Source organism: Fusarium musae, chromosome 6, assembly GCF_019915245.1.
Source record: "Fusarium musae strain F31 chromosome 6, whole genome shotgun sequence".
Taxonomy (NCBI): Eukaryota; Fungi; Ascomycota; class Sordariomycetes; order Hypocreales; family Nectriaceae; genus Fusarium; species Fusarium musae.
This window is the reverse complement of record NC_058392.1, coordinates 2,506,604-2,527,978: the sequence shown is the minus strand read 5'-3', so window position 1 is coordinate 2,527,978 and position 21,375 is coordinate 2,506,604. Positions and strand designations below refer to the sequence as shown.

Below are 21,375 nucleotides of genomic sequence, written 5' to 3'. Positions count from 1 at the left end.
ATATGTAACATTAACCTTTACGAGCAGGTCTACAGATGACCCAATTGAGATATCCGCACGGCCAGAGGTGCATCTCACTACCGCTCTTGACCTCCCATTTGCTCGTGTCTGCACCACAAGACCGCAACAAGGCCTCAACTTCTTCAGGCGTTCTTGTCCGCAGCGCTGAGATATACCCATCAAACATGAGAACGAACGGTAGAATAGGGATCAAGCACGAGAAGATGAATGTTGCAGGCGATCGCCACTTGAGCGCGAAGAATGGAGCACTAAAGAATGCGCCAATACCCAAGAACGTAACCGCCAACACGCTTGCAAAGGAACGATCTTGTAGTTCGAAGATGGCAAGTCCCTCGCTCGTCTCGACAGTATCTCGCAGGATATCCTTGGCCAGGTCGTCGTCAAAGTGGTGAAATGCCAGGTTGAACAGCCTGAAAGGCTTCGTTCCATCTTCCCTCTTGACAAGATACTCCGGAGCAGACGACGCATCGACAGAGTTTCGTTCATAGGTCAACAGCGGATTCTTCTGGGCAACCTGTTCCCAGGCCTCGACATTTGGGTGCAAGTCCGTAAGGATAAAGCGAACAGGATCCGATCCCTGAGAGTGAAGGTGCGCGTTGACGGTGCGAGCTATCGAGGGCGTGGGTCCACCACCGCCAGCACAGAAATCGATGTAAGTATAATCGGGCAGAGACTTGTTGAGCTGCCTGATCAGGACTTGGGCGCTGAGACTCGCGGGAGATTGGGACTGGAGAGGCGTGTTGGAGAGCCAGGCGCGCGTAAGGCCATCTTGGACGCGAGCACGAAGAAAGGCGGGAAACCTGATTCCTTATTAGTACACTTGACGCTGGTATCGCAATTGCATGTCGATCTAGTATCCTGAAGCAGCTTGTTCCAGGCTCGGGCGGTTGAAGCTCCAGAGTAGAGCTTGGTTGGATATTGGGGTTGACGAGGCTCTAGGTAGAGCTGGTGGAGCTTGGTGTCCAGTACGTACCAAGTCTGATCGTCAATCTCAAAGAGATGGAACCGAGGAACGAGAGGAGCCATTTTCTATGATGAAAGGCTCTGTTCTCTATCCAATTGAACGGTTCACTTGTTGTTAGTTAGGAGTAGATGTAGGAGTTGTATGTCTTTGGTCGGTAAGACGTGAAACTTGGTCGCCGTAAGTGTTACCTATGTCACTCAAAAGATGTCGTCACCACAGGGTAAGTTATTTGCAAACAAAAATATTCACAGCATGGATAGGTTCAGGAACTCAAAAAGACTTCAAGATAGCTCAATTGGTTGAAATATATATAAGTGAATAATACTTTGAGGAGGTCGTAAAATCGAATGCAGAAACGCTCAATGTTTCTCATTGTACCATCGTGTTTCGTTGTCAACCTCTAAACACCCCTTCCACCAACTCCTTGCTCGCTAACAAATGGGTAATCACCCTGTCCCCATAGACCATCATAGCTAGAAACTGACTTATGTCAACACATCGTACATATTATATGTATACAAGTGATCGTAATTACTCAGAGTATGGATGATCCCAACTTATATTAAAGTTAGCCATCTCAATATCCTCGCAGTAATTGAATGGTTGATATCGCGATGGAATATCACAAAACTTTGCACTAATAACGGCTGTTCACATTTCTGTAGAAATTATCAACTACTTCGTTGGCGCATCGGTATAAGGATCAAATCCCATACGACACTTTGCTTCGCTTCGAGCCCTCCACTGCGTTTCGCCAATTAGCCCTGTGGTTGAAGTCTCCTCCAGGAAGAAAGTGAGTATGTGGTCAGGAATAGACAGATGAGATGTCTGCTGAAACTCCTGGAGACCAGCCAGTCGTACCAGCATCTCCATTAGAGATAGAGATGTCGTGATCGCCCCAAATGGCGAACGGGCGACAAAGTTCTCTGTCTCGGCTGCTGTGACTGCTTGCAGAGAGCCCAGTCTATCAGGGCTGTTCAAAGATAGTCTCTTGATTTGATCGACGACATTCGAGTCTAAAGATCTCCTATCACGAGGCGTACCCGGCTTTGATGTCACACACTTTGGCAGCTCGAGCCTCGTCGAACCCACCGAGTCGGTATCATCGTCTTCTCCGATATCATCTTCGTCATCTTCCTCGTATACCTCGAAGGCCATCCACTCCGGATCGAGATGTGACGGGAATTTCCACTTGAAGAAATCCTCGCTCACCGGCACGGCATTGCAGTCTTCCAGTACTGGGCGTCCGAGACCCTCTAGAAGTTGCCTGTCGATCTCGGCTTGATCGTCTTCATCACTCGCCGAAATTGATGTCTCGCTCTTGTCATCATCCTCGAGTCCTTGGAGAAACCCACCGACGCCATCGGTTTCCTGGTGGGCCGGCAGAGCTTGAGTGTCTCGTTTCAAAAGCAAAACTGGCCTTTGCTCGCTGTCAGTGGCGGAACCGATATTCAAAATCCTGCCTGTATCCGTGTAAAATATCTTGGACAACTGATGTACAGGAATGGATTCGCGAATGCCTGCTCGAGGAATGTCGTCGTATGGCTGAATATTATGCTCGTCATCGTGGAGTCGACCGTCGTCAAGGTCTTCGATAACCTCCAGGTGGTATGCGTATTCTCCCCCACCGCTTGATTCAGGAGCTGGAAGGGGAAAATCGTGGTCTTTCAGCGGATTTGCACAGTAGCCTCGCTTACTATCGAAGTAGAAGTCCTTGCGGGTTCTGCAGATACGAACTCGCGCCTTGTGTAATACTTCCTGCCACAGTGGCTTCCGCTCCCCATCCCCTAACCCGTACCCAGTCCTGATGCTTGACGTTTCTGAACAGTGACCATTAGTAGAGACCGAGGTGTCTGCAGCTTGGGATGTGGGGTGTGGCGTCAGTGTGGATGCATGTCCGAGAAAGAGCATGTAGAGCGATAGAGTAAAGACTGGACCAATCTGAACTGGCCTATTTGGATCTTGTGCGAACTGTGTGTCGCCGACGGTGAGCAGTGTGCTGGCCTGCAGCAGTCTGGACGGTGATATGCCGGCGGGTAGAGATGTGGAAAAACTCTCCCCAGAAGCAGTAATGGCCAACTGTAGTAGCGGGATCTCACGATCGATTCGGTCCAGCAGACCCTTTATGGCGGTGATGATAGCTAGCAGGCTGTCGTGGCTAGCAGATGGTGAACGTGTCTGGGCATTGTTACTACTTGAGTTTGGAGAGATAGTAGTTGCTGACTCTATGCGACGGCCCAGCGAGACAATGTCCTTATGCAATGATTTCGCAAGGGGAGTTGCTGATTCGAGAAATACATTTCCACGACCTGACCTAGTTGGGAGTGTTAGAATCGGACTAGGAGAAATAGCTCCAACTAGTTGTCTAACGTTAAGTTGATGAGCGAATGGGGTGCTTACTTGAACTCGATCAAATCTATGGCTGGTGAGATGATCTGCGATGGTGATAGGTTAGGTCTCAAGCACACTACCTTAGGTACCCCGGAGTGACGAATGAATAACGAACGGTATGCCCTATGACGCACCTTTATTTTGCCATCAAGCAAGTTTCTTAACGATTTGAGTTCGGCATGGGCAGCCTTGTCTTCAACTGACTTGAGTAGTTTCGAACATTGACCGACGGCATACGACGATGTCAAGGCGATACCGGAGCGAATGGCATATCTCATGGCTTGAACGCCAACTGTTGCGAGGAACTCATCCATGACCAGGACGTAGATGACTCGCCTTTATCGAATACTGTATCATGCTTAGAAGCACCGGTAGAAATGTTGATAGAAGAGAAGGGTTTTGGGTCGAGAGAATAGGTACCTAGACAAACAAAAGATTGCACGTCCCCTTATGAGAGTTCCATGCCGCATGGATTGGATTGGTGGCCGTAGCTCGTTAGCAGCGTTATTCACTACACGTAACCTAATTGACCGCCAACGCATAGACTAGGTACTGTAGCTTGGGGAAGGTAGACGGTCTAGACGGTGTAGGTTTCGGGCACTTACACTGAGTATAGAGGGGCAACCTGTACAGTGCGAGGCTCAAGACCATGCCCCTCGTTGTAAGGTAAGGTACCTATGGATGTATGGCACGTGCAGCCCTTGCTTGTGGCTGGTGTCGATACCCAGCCTAGGTAGCCAGTCCGTCATTGGGCTTGAACTCACTCAGATGATGAGATGAGTCAAAAGACGAGTCACAAGGCTGAAACCTAGTACACAAACGCATTGTAATATGTCCTGGCAAATGCCTCGAGTTGCTTGTAACAATAAACACTTGTTTCTGCCTGTTCCGTCCCCATAGATGTACGTGTGAGTTGATGAGCACGCACAGTGCTATCCCCTAAACGAGGTACCTTACACTCAGGGCATCCATTACGGTGCAAGAGGTTCCAGGCCCTGCAAGAAAACATGAGATTGTAGAAGAATATGCCAAAATAATGTAGCAGAGATATCCCCTAAGCTTAGACTAAATTGCCCAAGTCTTTTCGTTACTATGAATAAAGGTCGTACCCTGCCAGGACAGTTGGTCCCACGTCATGATACCCATAGCGGGGCAACAATTTTCGCAGTCTACACCTAGGCTGCTTGCACTGGTTCTTTGCCTCCCCCACCAAACAAAACACAAGGATATTCACAGAATCAACATAAGTAAGTTGTTGGGCGAGTTTGGTGCCTAAAACTCATCTTCTACAGACCAAACTTGATATCTCTGCCGGGCCAAGGGTTAGGATTTATTTATCTCCTTCCCCTAATTCTCAAAGAACTTGGCATAATCTCATCGTTTGATAATCGAAAAGAAAACACACAAGCCCCATTTTCCACAGACAGGTTGCTTGCATATCTAGGGCCTTTTTAAATCCGCAACCCCCATCCAGACCTGAACAAGTGATCGCAAAACCCTCTCTCCTCTACCTTACCTACTCTCCCTCCTCCACCCCCCCCACTACGCGACACATTCCACCGCCGTCAAACACATCAAAATGGCGACACCTAATTCCTGGGAGGACGATCCCGCTGCTCAGGATGAGAACCTCGCTCAGCAGGCTCAGCAGCAGCTCAACATGAACAACCCCGCCCCCGCGCAAGGAGGCTTCCGACCTGGCATCGCCTCTTTCCAGCCTGGTGCTGCTTCATTCCAGCCCGGCCAAGCATATGGAGGATATGCACCTCAATACCAGCAGCAGCAGCAACAGCAATACTATCAGCAAGGCTACTACCCCCAATATGGTGCTCAGCAGGGCTACAACCAGTACAACCAGGGTTACGGTGGTTACAGCAACCAAGGCTATGGTATGACACTTGCGCCAAAAAAAAAAAAAAAATCAAAAAATCCACAACCTCGAGATCCGTGACCATAACATACTAACACAAAGCAGCAGGTGGTGGCTATCCCCAGTATGGCCAACAACAGCAGCAGCAACAACCTCAGCAGCCCGCTGCTCCCACGATTGCTCAACGACCTGCCGCCGATGCTCCCACTGCTGCACCCAGTCAGCCTGCTGCCGCTACTGCCCCTAAGCCCAAGGTGATCAGCATCAGCGGCGATGCTTCTGGTCCCAAGCCCAAGACGAAGGTACTCTCCATCTCAGGAACCGGCGCTGCTACTCCCGTCAAGCAAGAAGAACCCCCAAAGGCTGAGCCTACCGATAAGCCCGAGGCTGGTCAGAAGGCCACAGCCGTTAAGGCCATCGAGAAGACAGGCGAGAAGGCCGGTAAGGCTGCCACCGCTAAGACCTCTGGTAAGACCTCACCAAGCCCCGGCTCTGGTCGCAACAGTCCCACTGCCGGTGAGAAGAAGGCCGCCGCCCGAGAAGTTGATGCCGTCGAAAAGGAGCAGGCCGCCGATGTCGACCAGGAGACTCTCAAGGAAATTTACGGCAAGGAGCACGTCAACATCATCTTCATGGGACACGTTGACGCCGGAAAGTCAACTCTTGGTGGCTCGATCTTGTATGCTACCGGTATGGTCGACGAGCGAACCATGGACAAGTACAAGAGGGAGGCCAAGGACTTGGGCCGCGAGTCTTGGTACCTGTCATGGGTCATGGATCTGAACAAGGAGGAGCGAACACAAGGAAAGACCATCGAGGTTGGCCGTGGTTTCTTCGAGACCGAGAAGCGTCGTTACAGTATCCTCGATGCCCCTGGCCACAAGATGTATGTTCCCAACATGATTGGAGGTGCCTCTCAGGCCGATGTTGGTATCCTCGTTATTTCCGCCCGAAAGGGTGAATACGAGACAGGTTTCGAGAGAGGTGGACAAACCCGCGAGCACGCCATGCTGGCCAAGACACAGGGTGTCAACAAACTCATCGTTGCCGTTAACAAGATGGATGACCCCACCGTGGAGTGGTCTCACGAGCGATACCAAGAGTGTACCACCAAGCTCGCTCAGTTCCTTAAGGGCACTGGCTATAACCTCAAGACCGATGTTTACTTCCTACCTATCGCCGCTCAGCAAATGATGGGTATCAAGACCCGCATCCCCAAGGATGTCGCTCCCTGGTGGGATGGTCCCGCGCTGCTCGAGTATCTCGACAGCATGAAGGCTCTCGAACGCAAGGTCAACGCCCCTTTCATGTTGCCCATCAATGGCAAGTACCGTGATCTTGGTACGATGGTGGAAGGCAAGATTGAGGCTGGTGTTGTCAAGAAGGGTATGAACATGATCATGATGCCCAACAAGACCAACGTAGAAGCTGCTGCCGTCTACGGCGAGCAGGAAGAGGAGGTTCAGCTAGCTCAGTGTGGTGACCAAGTGCGAATAAGGCTCAAGGGTATTGAGGAGGACGATATCTTGCCTGGATTCGTGCTTTGCTCGCCAAAGAGACTGGTGCACACTGTCGCTGAATTTGAGGCCCAGATCCGTATCCTGGAGCTCAAGAGTATTCTGACTGCCGGTTTCAACTGCGTGCTGCATGTCCACTCCGCCATCGAGGAGGTAACATTCGCAGCCCTTCTACATAAGCTTCAGAAGGGAACAAACCGCAAGAGCAAGAACCCCCCTACACACGCCAAGAAGGGCGACAGTATCATCGCTCGTATGCAGGTGATTGGCGGAGCAGGCGCTGTGTGCGTGGAAAAGTTCGAGGACTATCCCCAGATGGGTCGCTTCACCTTGCGAGACCAGGTAGGCTTTATTCACCCCCAGCCCCAACACGCCCATTCCCCATTCTATTAACCCCCATACTTTTGGGTGCCTCGTCCCCAGATGGCCAAGAGACCACTGCTGTCAAGGTGTGGCGGCAAGAGTCATGGGGAGTGCCTCAACACTCGCATATCAGATTGCTGACATGACATTCGCACAGGGACAAACCATTGCTATCGGCAAGATTACGAAGCTCATCTTCAATGAGGCTTAAATGAATGATGACTGTTTTCAATCCGCGCACAGTTGCGATTATGTGAGACCGATAAAGGTCACGCCATGAGCAAAAATACAGGGGAAATGTAATGGACATTCACCACAATCATCTTCTCAAATCATCACGGTTTCGACGGCTTGGCGCTGGGGAAGTTACGGGGTTGCCAGGAACGCGGTGCCGGAATTATAGGGTGATAGGAAGGCCGCTCGTGTTACCCGCCAAAGGGACATCGAGAGTGATGACATGAAAGAAGAGAAAGTAGGCGATATTATGATGGCTGCCATACGTTGTCCGTACTTCAAGTGTATATAGACAAGCAAGTGAGAAAACAAAAAAGGAGGATGAAGGGAATCATGACACACTATTTGCCTTGCTCACGTGCGGTATGGATGGCATCTTGATATAGCAAATAAAGCATGACTCACACGTTCAAGATAAATGTCATTTTTTGAAGGAGAGCTAGCTGAAAGCCAGACGTTGGGAACAATGCTGTCTTTGAAACCGATAGACGAAAAGAATGAGGTCCAGGCAAGGGCACAGAAAACACGGCATGTGTGCTTATAGTAACCATTCAACGCGGCTATACATATTGAGGGCCAAAGCAGCTGAGGCAAGACCATGAATGATACTGAGACAGGAGGGGAAAAGGTGAAAGATGTACGAAAATAACAAATCGAGAAGTTATCGTCCACCTGAGGTCTGAGTCGAGAGGCAGCCCATGATTAGAGGAGAACTCAGAGCCGGTGAACATGCCTCGGGGGAACAAGAAAACAGCGAACCTTAATATGGGGTGTCAAAATAAACTCAGCAAAAGTTATCCTAAAATTATACCTATGCTACCTAATCTTTTTGTCACTTAGGATTAAGGTCCTGTGTTTTCTTTCCTCCCCTAGACATGTAAAGCACAGGCTCGGCAAGAGGAGAGATTTCGCCGTCACCTCTTGACACGTCTTAGAAATCTGCATGAAGTCACGATACGTGACTCCAGTCTCCTGCTGCAAGATATTACAGGGATCTCGACTTTGATGGACGGTCTCCGAGGTCAGTTAGTAAACGGCAACGGGACGGAGACCCAAAGGAGGACATTTGCATGGGCTTCAGGGCGTTTGGTTGATGGGCTATCATGGTCGAGGGGTTGGAGCAAGGAAGTTTGTTAGCCAGGTTTATGGGCACGAAGAAAAGTCGGGACGGTCCAAAGAAAGCGTTACAGTCATTGTTCCAGAGTTGAGAAGCGGTGTCCGAATGGAATTCCGAGACGAGTATGGGGAAGAATGATGCATATCCATATCCATGTAAGGAAGGGAATAGATATTGCGGTTGCGGTTGCGGGTGCGGATCCCGGTACGGCGCTGGCTGGCTGGCAGCGGCCCAGCGGATCGGGAGTTGGGGGAGTGATGGATGCATCAGGGTACGGCAAAAAACTGTAGGTCGTGTTGATTCCAAGGTGAGTGAGCCCCGGTAACACAACGGTCTCGTTACGGAAGTACTTTCGGAAGGTTGCCGAGAGGACGGAGGTGTACGGAACACCGTTGGAAATACTGATCGATGCCAGGCCATACAGCGGTTCCTGATTTTGCATTATCATGATCAAACCTGAAGCAATATGCAGTGTCCAGGATCAAGGTAGTCGCGAAGTGCGCTGATAATTCATGGGAATTTGTAGGTCGGGCGGACGGGGATATCAGTTTCACTGCAACAGACGCACAGCAGTGATCGACGATACGTCCTATATCAGTTTATTATCTCAAAAGATAACATGAAGTTGAGCATGTATGTATGGACAGGGACATGCATCGCAATCTTGATCAAAGTGCGCGAGAGTAGTACACATCGCATACCGGAGGCATACGGAGGAGACGGAGCCGGGAGACGGAGCACGATAGTCAGGAAGTTAGCCGAAACATGGTAGGCAGGCGCCCGCAACGGGAGTATGTAATAGTCGTACCGGGTGTGACATTATCCCTAAACTGTGATGTGCTTCTCTTGTGAGAAGAATAGCCCCCGCAACCCCATTTCCCCACGCAGTTCTTGAACCCCTGCCAGCTGCCCAGCCCCAAAAACGTAATCTAGATGGAGGCTCTGAGCGGAGAAACGGTCAGAAACGGACACTCGGATAATATCGGAATCTTCAGACAGACGGTTTGAAAAGGTGAGAACCGGCAGAGGGGCGTGTACATTCAAGGTGAGCATGAGGCCAATCACAGTCGCCGATCGTAAAATTCGGATCATGTGGCAGGGAATGCAGGTTCTGGTCTGTACGTCACCCGGATCCCGGTAGAGGCTACCCACGGGAAGCTTTTTGCATTATCGTGACTTTCTGCTGTTTTGCCTGACAACTGATATTGACCGACGAGATGAGTTGCGGGGCGAAGCCAAAGAGGAGCACAATCGAGTCCAAGGGTCAGTGACACAGGCCACTAAGCCAGGCCCTGGGATTCTAGTTCAATATATCGAAATTTTTTCAAGTCATGACTGATCTTGACTGGGTAACTGGAGTCATGTGCAGAGTCTGTTCTAAAAGTATCCCCAGGCTGGTGTTGAAAGGGGTAAGCGAGAGTGCCAGAGTCTAGAAGCCTCCACATTGTTCAGACCTGAACACCGACAATTCATGCGAGGTGACGGAAATAGAGTCCCAGTTGAATGCCGTGTGTTAGTTGGTGCCAGGCGCAAGACATGGTCAGACTTTGAGAAATTGAGAAGACGCAAACGATGAACGTGATCGAAGAACGGATGTGAAGTGGAGGACTCATCTGCTGGTATTTTAAGGCAAGGTACTGCTCTAAGTTGTGAACTACCTTATATCAGCAGGTTGACAAAAGAAACCTTCCTTCCCTAGGTAGGTACTGTAATGCTCCAGTGCTGGAAGAGAAGCTAGGTGTAAGTTGACGGTTCCCGATGGCGCCTGCAGGAGATCATTCAAGTTCTGGGGGATAAGGGGAAGGTACAACTCTCGGGTTTCCCAGTGGTGGGAATACCTGACCCCAAACAATAAAACCTGTCATTGGTGAATCGCGGGGTAGACCTGACCCCAGGATAACTTGGAAGGAAGGAACAATTGCAAGTGCAAGTGCAACCATATTGAATCTGTCATTTACAACCCGGCTCATTCTTACTTACACCATCAACAAGTAAGCAAACAAGGCATGCTTTCATTCAACATCTCAACTTCAGCCTCCCTACGTATTAGCTACCCAACGTATCTTGCCTCACCATGTATTGTGACTCTTCGGTTCGAAGCACATGATAGTGCCAGCAGCTGGAGCTACACCAATCTTGCATTTTGTTTGCAGCTTGAATCCAGATACATGCCATATGCTCTCCATTCTCGCCTGCGGAGCCGTAGCGTCAACTTGATCCTTTTCTCTCCGTGCCGTATCCACAATCTCCCTGTTTGTTCCTGTCTGGTGACCAACGAGTTTCAGCAGCACAGACATCGTATACCGACGGGTTTGAGGTGAGGCTCGGTGTTGTCGCTCTTTTCTGCCTAGGTACCTCCCTCTTCTCCGCAATCTGGATCTCAGCCCTAGCTTGCTCACCTTGAGTTATACCCCATTTGCTCCTTACCGCTTCCCATCCCCAGAGGCAGCCTTGGCGAGCTTGTTTCTCCATGATCTGTTTTTGGTCTTTTCCTCAAATTTCATAGTCTGCTGACTTGTATGGAAGAGAGACAGCACCGGTCAGCGTAAGCGTTACAGCACGTAACCCAATGGGTTTGATGCAGATTGAGTCTCGGCTTTTTCTACCAGGCCCCAGGGAGTAAGAAAACTTCTGATATCAAGCCAAGGTGCCAAAATTAGCTGGCCTAAGGTCTGCTGGAATGTACCAAACCTATCAAAGTCTTTTTGTCATTTAGGACAGAGTCTCTAAGTTTTCTTGCCTCCCCTGGCCAAGATAAAGTACTCCGTACTTGACAATTAGTCGCCAATGAGGTGTAACAATCGCCTTCAATGCCAACCCACCCGTACAACACGTACAGCTTTCCTTCGCCATCCACTACGAGCAGGCAGATGAGCGAGTAAGGAAATATCATCATCTGTATTGCATGTACCAATCCAAAAGACAAACTAGGACCAACAACCCCCTTGTCCAATTGGGCGCACCCTGGCGATAAAGACCAACGAGGGTTGCAGGCCTCACTCCTAGTCCCGAAACCTAAAGGAATTCAATGTCCGAATACCTCGTCAACCTGACCCCTCGAAGAGCTCATTGATAACTATCCCCGTACTGTCCCGATGATAGTGATATGTGATGATAACTGCGACCCGGCCCTTGCTAGGTGTTACAAGCCGGCAAGGGCACGGTTATGTACGATAGATGGCCCGGAGTACAGAACATGTATAAGCATTCAAGATAATACAGGCATAGGATCTCAGTTAGATATGGTTGCCAAGGTCGACGTCCACAGCGAGTCGTATAATTAACCGACAGTACTGTAGGTAGGTATGCATTGCAAGCATGTACGTACCTAGATATATGCATGCATGCAAAACAGGGTCTAGAAAGTATTCAATGTGTAATTGAAATGCAGCCGAGCCTCTTGTCCCGGAATATCGCGGGCCTCGCTCGTGTCGAAGTGGTATTTTAGTTTGGGGCCCTTCCTTGGGCTGGGACCGGCGATCATGACGACACATTTGCTGAAAATGCATCACGAACAAGACGATAGCCTCACGACTCGGACAGTAAGGAAAAGAGCTGGGAGATTTTTGTAAATTTAGCTGTCCAGTCTCCAGAACTCTGAGGGTTGCAGGTGAGATTTGGAGAATTTGCTGCAAGCCCGTATATAAGAATATCCGGAGGGGAAAATAAGGTACTTACTTACCTACTTTGTACATTGCCTACCTTGCGTTACAGTACTGTACCGTCATGATTGTCATCACGGTTTCCTCCCTTTTACCCCTTTACCAACAACAACGTGACTATCAGCTGCTTGCTTGCCATTCAATCTTCACCACCTGAAGGAAAAGAGATCAACCGTCTTGGGGAAACACAGTGATCCTACCGTACCGTATCTTGCCGTCACGGCAACGTCAATTCGATACGTCGAGAAGTAAAGGCGCTATCCGCACGGCATCATCCACATCCACATCGAGGCCAGCAGCTTGAGCTCCAACCAAGGATTGGATCCCTTCGTCCATTTTTGTTTTTTGCTACCCAGTAGTTTTGGTTATGTATTTTCCCCGTTATTGAACACCTTGACCACCTAGACCACTGCTATCGTCGTTGTCGTCTTCCGGCATCTTCCTGGATTTGGGCCTTAGTCTTTAGTCTTCCCCGCCAAAACCTCGACGCTTTGCTTATTGTTCAAAGAGTTTGGACCGGGGTTGGGTTACGTTTCGTGACCCCCTCCGTCCCGCAATATCCCATCATCAGAGCTGGCTTCCAGATCGTGTCTTCGGGTACGGCCCCAAATTCAAGCCCAGGCCAAGGCCCAGGTGTCCTATCCCGTCACCTTGTACCAAGACCAAGAGGTCTCTTCCGGTATAATATCGTGCCCGTCACCGACAACGCCTCGCCGGCTCCACTACGCGCTTGTCTCTGCCAGTCACAGCCTCACTCCCCATCCGTCCCCGTCCCTATCCATCCTCGGGTCTGACCCCGGCAAGCGGACGCTATCTATCTTGTGGAGGAGCACACCGCGAACCTCACACCCCAGGGCGTACACTACCAAATCTCGAGCTGCTCGTGAAGCTTTTATAAAAGCCATGAATGACCCCGTCAAAAGAAGTGCTTCTCTCTATTCAAATCAATTTCTCAAAGGTCCAAGCACACAGATCAAGGCTTCAGGAACCGGTTTATTCAAGAGTAAGTCTTGACTTTGTCCCTCCATTGACAGTTGAGCTGTCTTGTCATGATACCCTCACACGACTACTCCCCTCTGCCACTCTCTCACTCTCTATGACGGTGCACCGAATAAAACGGCTACCGTTGCACGAGTTTGAAAGGAAAAAAAAAAAAAACATTACTGACTTTATCGCAGTGCTTCCCAACAACGTTAACAAGACCTCCCTCCACCCTACCGGTGTTACGTACGTTCCTCATGATACTTGATCAATCACACACGGACATTTCACTAACACGGGCTTTACAGTCCTCACCAGGAGCACACCGAGCTAGAACAGGAGCTCCACGACAAGGCTCACATCGATTATGACCGTGTCGCCATTGTAAGAAGCTCTCCAGTCAACAGCGAAATAGATTGTCACTAACATGTGATTTCTCAGATTCCCAACCCTTCAGTCGCTGCCCTCTACGAGGATGCTCTTGTTTACGAGACCGGTACTGCTATCACCTCCAGCGGGGCCCTGACTGCCTACTCTGGCGCCAAGACTGGACGATCTCCCCTCGACAAGCGAATTGTCGAGGAGGCTTCTTCCAAGGACAACATCTGGTAAGCGATAACCCGGATAGCGGCAACAGAGTTCCGTCTGTTGCGCAAATGAATCGTCATGAGCAGGCAAACTAACAAGAGAACAATAGGTGGGGACCTGTCAACAAGCCCATGACTCCTGAGGTAAGAATTAAACCGGCAATTTCTTGATACATTCTACACGATCGGATCGTCTGTGACTGCTCGGCTGTGGCGTGGCATCAAGCTTGACTCCTGGTTCCTCCCAGCCCTGGGAACACGAGAAAACTTGTCTACATCACGAGCTTTACGCCCATAACCAAGACGAGTGAACCGAAACAAATCGTCGAGACCCGCGCCGGAAGAGCATCTCCATTCCAGCGACTTCAATTGGCTTTCCCCCGAGGATACCCGGAGCATGAGCGTCATGGCTTTGATGGCTTGTCCACTGGTGCTTATTCTCTTACCCAATTGCCTGGTCGCTGGTTGGTAGATGCTTGGCCGAGGACTTGTCTAGTGGTTCATTGGTCTAGCACTATTGGACCTGGTTCGCTTGTTCCCCTGGTCTTTCCGGGGATGGTCTAGAGAAAATGAGGGAGGGTGTCATGGGATCGGCAATCGCTGAGCCTTGACCCCGCAGAGCCCTCACACGCTCACCTTCCCCTCTGGCAGTTGCTCACGGCTTCAGTCCGAGACACCAAATCCCGTCCCCCCGAAGTCTTCGGCCGTGACAAGCCCCTCTTTTCTCCCCGTCCACGATTTTTCCCGACACGGCTGCCCTTTACCAGTTCTGGAAAGGCTGCCGTTTGCCATGTTCTCATGGATGATCTCATTGCACAGCTTCAGCTTTGGAATTGATGACTGACAATATTATCACTGCAGGTCTGGAAGATCAACCGAGAACGTGCTGTCGATTACCTCAACACACGAAGCCGTATCTATGTCATCGATGGTTTCGCCGGCTGGGACGAGAAGTACCGTATCCGAGTTCGAGTTATCTGCGCCCGTGCCTACCATGCTCTCTTCATGCGAAACATGCTTATCCGACCTTCACGAGAGGAGCTCAAGGACTTCCACCCCGACTACACCATCTACAATGCCGGCAAGTTCCCCGCCAACAGATACACCGAGGGTATGACATCTGGTACCTCCGTTGCCATCAACTTTGAGCAGAAGGAGATGGTCATCCTCGGTACCGAGTACGCTGGTGAGTTTATTTCCTTCCTTCCATGCCTGCGTGAATCAGAGCTATCAGGCTTAGAGACACACCCACATCAACTGACTTGATACTAACCTCTCAAAAGGCGAAATGAAGAAGGGAGTCTTCACTGTCCTCTTCTACGAGATGCCTATCAAGCACAACGTCCTCACCCTCCACTCCTCTGCCAATGAGGGCAAGAAGGGCGATGTCACACTCTTCTTCGGTCTCTCTGGAACTGGCAAGACCACTCTCTCCGCCGACCCCAACCGAGCTCTTATTGGTGACGACGAGCACTGCTGGTCCGACAACGGTGTCTTCAACATCGAGGGAGGTTGCTACGCCAAGACCATTGGCCTGTCCGCCGAGAAGGAGCCAGATATCTTTGGCGCTATCCGATACGGCTCTGTCCTCGAGAACGTCGTCTTCGACCCTCTCACCCGTGAGGTTGACTACGACGATGCCACCCTCACTGAGAACACCCGATGTGCCTACCCCATCGAGTACATCTCCAACGCCAAGATTCCTTGCCTGTCTCCCAACTCCCCTTCCAACATTATCCTCCTCACATGCGACGCCCGCGGTGTTCTCCCCCCTATCTCCAAGCTCGACCGCAACCAGACCATGTTCCACTTCATCTCTGGTTACACCTCCAAGATGGCCGGTACTGAGGACGGCGTCACCGAGCCCCAGGCTACCTTCTCCAGCTGCTTCGCCCAGCCCTTCCTTGCTCTGCACCCCATGAAGTACGCCAAGATGCTTGCCGACAAGATTGAGACTCACAAGGCTAACGCCTGGCTCCTCAACACCGGTTGGGTCGGTGCCGGTTTTGCTCAGGGCGGCAAGCGATGCCCCCTCAAGTACACTCGTGCCATTCTCGATGCCATCCACTCTGGCGAACTTGCCAACGTCGAGTATGAGAACTATGAGGTCTTCAACCTCCAGGTTCCCAAGACCTGTCCTAACGTCCCCTCAGAGCTTCTCAACCCCTCCAAGGCCTGGACCGCTGGCGAGGATAGCTTCAAGAACGAGGTTGTCAAGCTGGGCAAGCTCTTCCGCGAGAACTTCACCAAGTACGAGAGCGAGGCCACCGAGGACGTTGTCAAGGCTGGTCCCGTTGTCTAAGAAGAGGAAGAATGTGAGAAAAAAGAAGAAAAGGGAAGGCGATTTTTTTCTGCGATTGGTCATGACAAATTCGAGCAACTGTTTATCATCTGGGACAGGCGTCATTACATGGCGGCCATCAACCGGCTGCCCTCATCTTTTTTTGTCCAAGGATTTCTTATATAGCACGAGATTGTGTGTAATGTGAGCATGAACAAGGCTTTACGATTTCTGCAATAGAAAAGCATTTACCATTGATTTCTGACGTCCCTTGCGCGTGTGACTCGGCGACTTCAGAGACGCCGAAGGATTCTTATATTCCCCACTGCTTGGGGTGAAGCCAAACAAAACGCATTTAACGTACGCAAAGGCATAGATAAAGTAACAAGGTACCACCCAGCGAAATGCTGTGCATCTATCTACCTAGGAGATCTCCTAGAACAATCAGATCCGTCGAAACATCCTTTCAGCAATGCTTCCTTTGGTGCCCCCCCGCAACTGCAAGCTGTGCTCACCCTGTTCCAAAATCGAATATCCGACGAAGTCGATAAAATCTTCCTTAATAGCTTAACCGCTTATCGGCTCAGGAGCTCAAATTTACCAAGCGGCAACGGGAGAAGCAGTGTCAGCGCCCCAAGCATCTCCAGCACCAGCCTTACCGCCATCGTCCGCACCCCAAGCATCCCCGCCGCCAGTGTTGCCGTCATCACCACCAGCCCCAGCGTAATCGTTGGGGTCGAAGTCAGAATCTGCTTCAAACTTCAGATTGTTGCGAGCTTCGCCCTCGGGAACATACTGCTGGAGGAAGTCAGGGATCTCCTGATTAGTCTCCAGGAGTGTTCGGGTGAGAACACTGGCCATCGGCTCATCACGCTCTGAAAGAAAAGACGTGGCCACACCGCGATGGCCGATGCGGCCAGTTCGGCCTAGTCATGTTAGTTAGGGAGCTCTAGATAGAAGAGGATCATACCAATCCGATGAGTGTACTCCTCGATGCCGCCGTAGTCGATGGATGGCATGTCGTAGTTGATGACATGCAGGACATTCTGCACGTCAATACCACGGGCAGTCACTCCAGTAGCAATGAGAATGGGCGCGTTTCCAGAGCGGAAAGCCCGCATCGCGGCCTCTCGCTCCTGCTGGGTCCGATCACTGTGCATCGATGTGACCGGCAAATGCATGTTGAACAAAAAGTCGTCCAGGTTGTCAGCAGCCTGGCGACTGTTCACGAAAATGATGGTACGAACGCCATGCATTTCCTCAAGTAGCTTGACTAGAAGCTCCTTCTTTTGGGGGGCTTCGGCCTGCAGCACAATTTGCTTGATGTTGGAAGTTGTGCTTCCGGCACGGCCAACACGGAACCGAACATGAGAAGCCGCGAGATAGTTTTTGGCCAGGTCACGAGCGGCCTTGGGGAACGTGGCAGAGAAAAGGCTAAACTTGACGTTGCCCTCATCCTGTTCTGTTGTATGATTAGTTTCTGATCACCTGCGTATGCATATGGTTCTGCTTACCACCACCAGACAAGATTGGATTAAGCTCCTCGGCCCAGTCGTCATTCAGGAGTTCGTCGGCCTCATCAATCACCATGTAACGCAGGCGTCGCAGGGTCAAGACTTTAGGGCGTTGAATAAAGTCCACCAGGCGCCCGGGTGTTCCGACCAGGACATCGCATCCTTTCTGCAGAAGACAGGTCTGCTCCTTTACAGGAACGCCCCCATAAACGACACCGGGACGTAGCATAGTACGGTAACAAAGCTTACGAGCTTCGTTGAAAATTTGGACCGCCAGTTCACGAGTGGGAACCACAATGAGCACAAGCGGCTCAGCAGTGACTTCATCAAGCCCCTCACGGAAGGTCAAGGGGTTGGGGCGAAACGCAGCAAGCTTCTTGGCCTTGCCCATGAGCTTGCTGAGAATGGGGATAAGGTACGCAGCAGTTTTGCCGGATCCTAAATGCAAATTAGTGATGCCGGTAAGCACCTCAGGGGCCACACATACCTGTTTGCGCGATACCAATGACATCGTGTCCCATCAAGATAGAGGGAATAGTGAACTTTTGGATGGGCGTCGGGTTCTCATAGCCACAAAGCTCAATGTTCTCGAGCATGGCGGGATGGACGCCAGCGTCCTTGAAGGAGCCGATGGGGTCGATTTTGGTCGGACCCTCCTGCTGAACCTCAATGCTTTCAATTCTATGACAAGGTTAGATGGCAGGCAAGCTAGCATCACGTATCAACTTACTGAGAGAAGTCGAGTCCAACTCGGTCGTGGCGAGTAGTGGGATCTCCAAACAATTCGAGCTCGAGCTCGGGATACTTGGGACCGACATCACCGTACTCATCCTGCCAGGCATAGGCACGAGCGTTACAACCCCACTGCTGGTCACCGCCACCGGCAGTCATGGAGGAATAATCAATGGCCTGGGGCTCAGTCCATCTTCCCTGAGACGCATCGTAACCCTGAGTGCCAGGAGTTACGGATTGGTCCTTCTGATCGGCGCTGGGGAGTGCTTCGCTCATGGCAGCGGTACCGAAAGTGTCCGCCATAGTGGCGTTTCTGTGAACGTATCGTTAGATGGATGTTTCAAAGATAATGGAACCTGCGGAATGGAGAATGAGAAATCGAATGACTAACTTGGGAGTCGGAAAGTCTCGAAACGAGAGAGGCTGATTCAGATAGGCAGGCCGAAACCAAAGATAAACAACGTGCTTCAAGAAGGAAGGTCAGCCAAGTTCCAACTCAAGTTGAGGAATTGCGCGCAATGTGAGAAGCAGACAAGAAAAAGGTGAAAGGTAAAATAGGCGTTAGGAGAAGAGAAGAGATAGCCCAAAACACGACAGGAGAGGGAGATGGTGAGGTAACAAGAGAAACATACCAGGTAACAACTTCCTGACAAAACAATAGAGACTGCAACCCTTTACAGCTCTCTTGATGTTATAGTCGAAGAAGAAAAAGAGAGATATGACTTTTCTCAGGCGAGGGTGAGATGAGCAGCAGACTGAAAGTGAAGTCGAAATGCAGATGTGAAGAAGGAAAAGAAGAGAAGAGAGGTTAAGGAGTGGCTATTTGTACTTCTTTCTGCACCGACTGTGCGTGCTGTGAATCACGGGCTCCTCAGAAACCTAAGGCATCAGATGGAAGTGCCTGTAGCTTCTCTTCTTGTTTATCGTTCGAGGCAGGTGCCCGTGTCAGAGGGTAGCAGCTTGCCGGCCGGCTGCCACTGCCATTGCCAACTTACCTTACTTTCTGCAATCTAAGGAACATACCTACTATCTAACAAATGGAAACAGTACCTAATAAGATTGGCTTAGGAGTAGAGATTTTTTCCGGTGAGCGAATACGTAGAAGGGTCATTCTGTGAGTGTTCACTCTTGCTATTTCACGGTCTGGGGTTGGTTCAAATCTATAAAGCTCTGGTGTCAAGTTTTAGATTGACGTTTGACGAATTGAGGAACAATACTGATACCTAAATTGTCACATTCACCTGATATATTGCTAGTGAAATCAGTGGCCTTCATTTTGTTTTGGTGATTGTGACCTTACTTCTGCATATCTGCGATGGAATGCTTGTGCCATGAATACGTTGCTTGTCAGATAACACCATCGCGACACAAGGAAGCGCTGGCATGCTGTATGCTTTAGGTTTCTAGAAAGCTGCAGTGATACAGGACCAAACAATAATGATTTTATCTCTATAAGATGATCCCGTCTTCAAAGTTGGAGGAGCTTGATGGGTTTGTTCTGAACACTCAAACACAGAATATTACCTAGTACGCAATCAGCATACTGTAGCTACTAAGGCACCTCAGGGATGTAAGGTAGTGACCCGTTTCGATAGGTACCTTATTCTTTGATTGGCCCAGACGTGTTCAGACAAACAAGAAATCCGGATCTTGGTACTGTCACAAGTTACACAGCTCAATGTAGACAAGCCTTGCTTGGGGTGATCACACAAAGTTATTCCTCACAACAACTCTTAGCTCAGACAGGGTGGGCGACTATTTCCACGTAAGAAAACGGTCAATTTTATTATTAGATCAGCTTGAACCCTTCACCAGAGGCTCAGGAGATCCTGGGTATCCATTGCCGTCGAACTTTCATATTCGCCCATTCCATCTTGAAGAACTTTGTCGAGGCCAGCCGCCGCTCGACCAGTAGCACCACCCTCCTTTTTTGCTTGGTCTGTACCCTTCAGCACTGCCTCCAAAAACCTTCGCTCAAATACTCGTTGTCTGGCATCCCGACTGGGATACATTTCCCCCTCTTCGTCTCGTCGAGTACCATAAAGATTGAGATATTCGAATGCATTCGAGTCTTGTGGGATTCGATATAAGTTGTCCCATATCTCTGACTCGTCCTCGGGAATCTCAGCTTCTGGCCGAAGGCCAGCCTCCAAGAACCGTGATAGCATGGCGATTTGTCGGGCATATGTGGAAGCATCTTTTGCCCGCAGACCAGATCTTGAGCCAGAAGACCATCCGGCTTTTGGGGTGGTCAATGCCCACCCCATCATGGCACAGAAACTGTTTAGGGTCTTTACCCAACCTCCAGGACATACGATCAAGTCGTTCTCTGCAACATCCAAAATCCATTCCATTACACCAAGAGAGTCATTGCTGATGTCCGCCGAGAGGTGTGTCATGCCCGCCCGGATAAACATGATGGCTTGCTCCACACTGTGTCTGACCTCTTCTGCGGGTAGCTCTCTGAAAAGCTTGAGAAGTTGGCTTCGAACTGGCGTCGAGCTATCTGAGATGAGTGGAAGCAGCTTGGCGAGAACCGCATGTGTTCCCACTGGATTGATGGGGGGTTCTGCTGAAAGCTGTGAAGTAAGATAAGCCAATGCTTCTCGTCTTTGTTTGTCTGACTTTGAAGAAGAGGCAAGTGAGAGATTATGTTTGAATTGTTGAACGACATCAGGTGCGACTGTTGAGAGTGACTGATGCCCCATCACAATAGCTAGGACCCATCAGCAAATTGAAGGCGAACATACGCAAATCTCCTCACCTTTTGACTTGAAACTTGTATCTGTGAAATTGGACGCTTTTGGCTTATCCTTCCCCACCTTGAACTTCGGTTTCTATATCTTGTTGGTGAGTTGCACTTCAACAATTCATAGGTAGTGATTGAAAGCATACCTGGAAGTCCTTTTGCTTCTCGCGCTTCTTCTTGTTGCTGGAACCCATGATGTCGTTTTGTCGAGACCACTATGACAGATGTATAGAAGTACAGCACAATATCAGGTCAATCGCAGGATAATCTTTGTTATAGGGAGTACTCTGTACTGAGGTTTAGATTCTTTGATCTTCAACTGATAAGATCTACTTTCCCTGTTGAGGTTCTAAAATTTTGGCGGTGTCGGGTGGCAGAACCTCCATCGTGCC

The 21,375-nt window shown here is 50.1% G+C and overlaps 6 protein-coding genes across 6 annotated transcripts; 2 read left to right on the top strand and 4 right to left on the bottom strand.

Annotated features, from left to right (window-relative positions):
* Positions 1 to 10: 10 nt before the first annotated feature.
* J7337_008635 (uncharacterized protein) lies at positions 11 to 1,047 on the bottom strand (the record flags this gene model as incomplete). The annotated part of the gene is made up of 2 exons (XM_044826250.1): positions 11 to 821; positions 995 to 1,047. 2 exons carry the CDS (start codon positions 1,045 to 1,047, stop codon positions 11 to 13), a joined length of 864 nt encoding a protein of 287 aa, XP_044679167.1.
* Positions 1,048 to 1,660: 613 nt separating this feature from the next.
* On the bottom strand, positions 1,661 to 3,690 carry J7337_008634 (uncharacterized protein; the record flags this gene model as incomplete). The annotated part of the gene is made up of 3 exons (XM_044826249.1): positions 1,661 to 3,299; positions 3,386 to 3,420; positions 3,511 to 3,690. 3 exons carry the CDS (start codon positions 3,688 to 3,690, stop codon positions 1,661 to 1,663), a joined length of 1,854 nt encoding a protein of 617 aa, XP_044679166.1.
* A 1,265-nt stretch (positions 3,691 to 4,955) lies between these two features.
* On the top strand, positions 4,956 to 7,337 carry SUP35 (translation termination factor GTPase eRF3; the record flags this gene model as incomplete). The annotated part of the gene is made up of 3 exons (XM_044826248.1): positions 4,956 to 5,265; positions 5,352 to 7,105; positions 7,284 to 7,337. 3 exons carry the CDS (start codon positions 4,956 to 4,958, stop codon positions 7,335 to 7,337), a joined length of 2,118 nt encoding a protein of 705 aa, XP_044679165.1.
* A 5,705-nt stretch (positions 7,338 to 13,042) lies between these two features.
* Positions 13,043 to 16,009, top strand: ACU6 (Phosphoenolpyruvate carboxykinase (ATP); the record flags this gene model as incomplete). Its single annotated transcript, XM_044826247.1, has 7 exons — positions 13,043 to 13,142; positions 13,318 to 13,366; positions 13,429 to 13,504; positions 13,562 to 13,728; positions 13,818 to 13,851; positions 14,569 to 14,893; positions 14,991 to 16,009. 7 exons carry the CDS (start codon positions 13,043 to 13,045, stop codon positions 16,007 to 16,009), a joined length of 1,770 nt encoding a protein of 589 aa, XP_044679164.1.
* A 576-nt stretch (positions 16,010 to 16,585) lies between these two features.
* J7337_008631 (uncharacterized protein) lies at positions 16,586 to 18,537 on the bottom strand (the record flags this gene model as incomplete). Its single annotated transcript, XM_044826246.1, has 5 exons — positions 16,586 to 16,914; positions 16,959 to 17,450; positions 17,503 to 17,940; positions 17,990 to 18,183; positions 18,233 to 18,537. The coding sequence occupies 5 exons, from the start codon at positions 18,535 to 18,537 to the stop codon at positions 16,586 to 16,588; spliced, it is 1,758 nt and encodes a 585-aa protein (XP_044679163.1).
* Positions 18,538 to 20,042: 1,505 nt separating this feature from the next.
* On the bottom strand, positions 20,043 to 21,177 carry J7337_008630 (uncharacterized protein; the record flags this gene model as incomplete). The annotated part of the gene is made up of 3 exons (XM_044826245.1): positions 20,043 to 20,813; positions 20,985 to 21,071; positions 21,130 to 21,177. 3 exons carry the CDS (start codon positions 21,175 to 21,177, stop codon positions 20,043 to 20,045), a joined length of 906 nt encoding a protein of 301 aa, XP_044679162.1.
* Between the last annotated feature and the right edge of the window lie 198 nt (positions 21,178 to 21,375).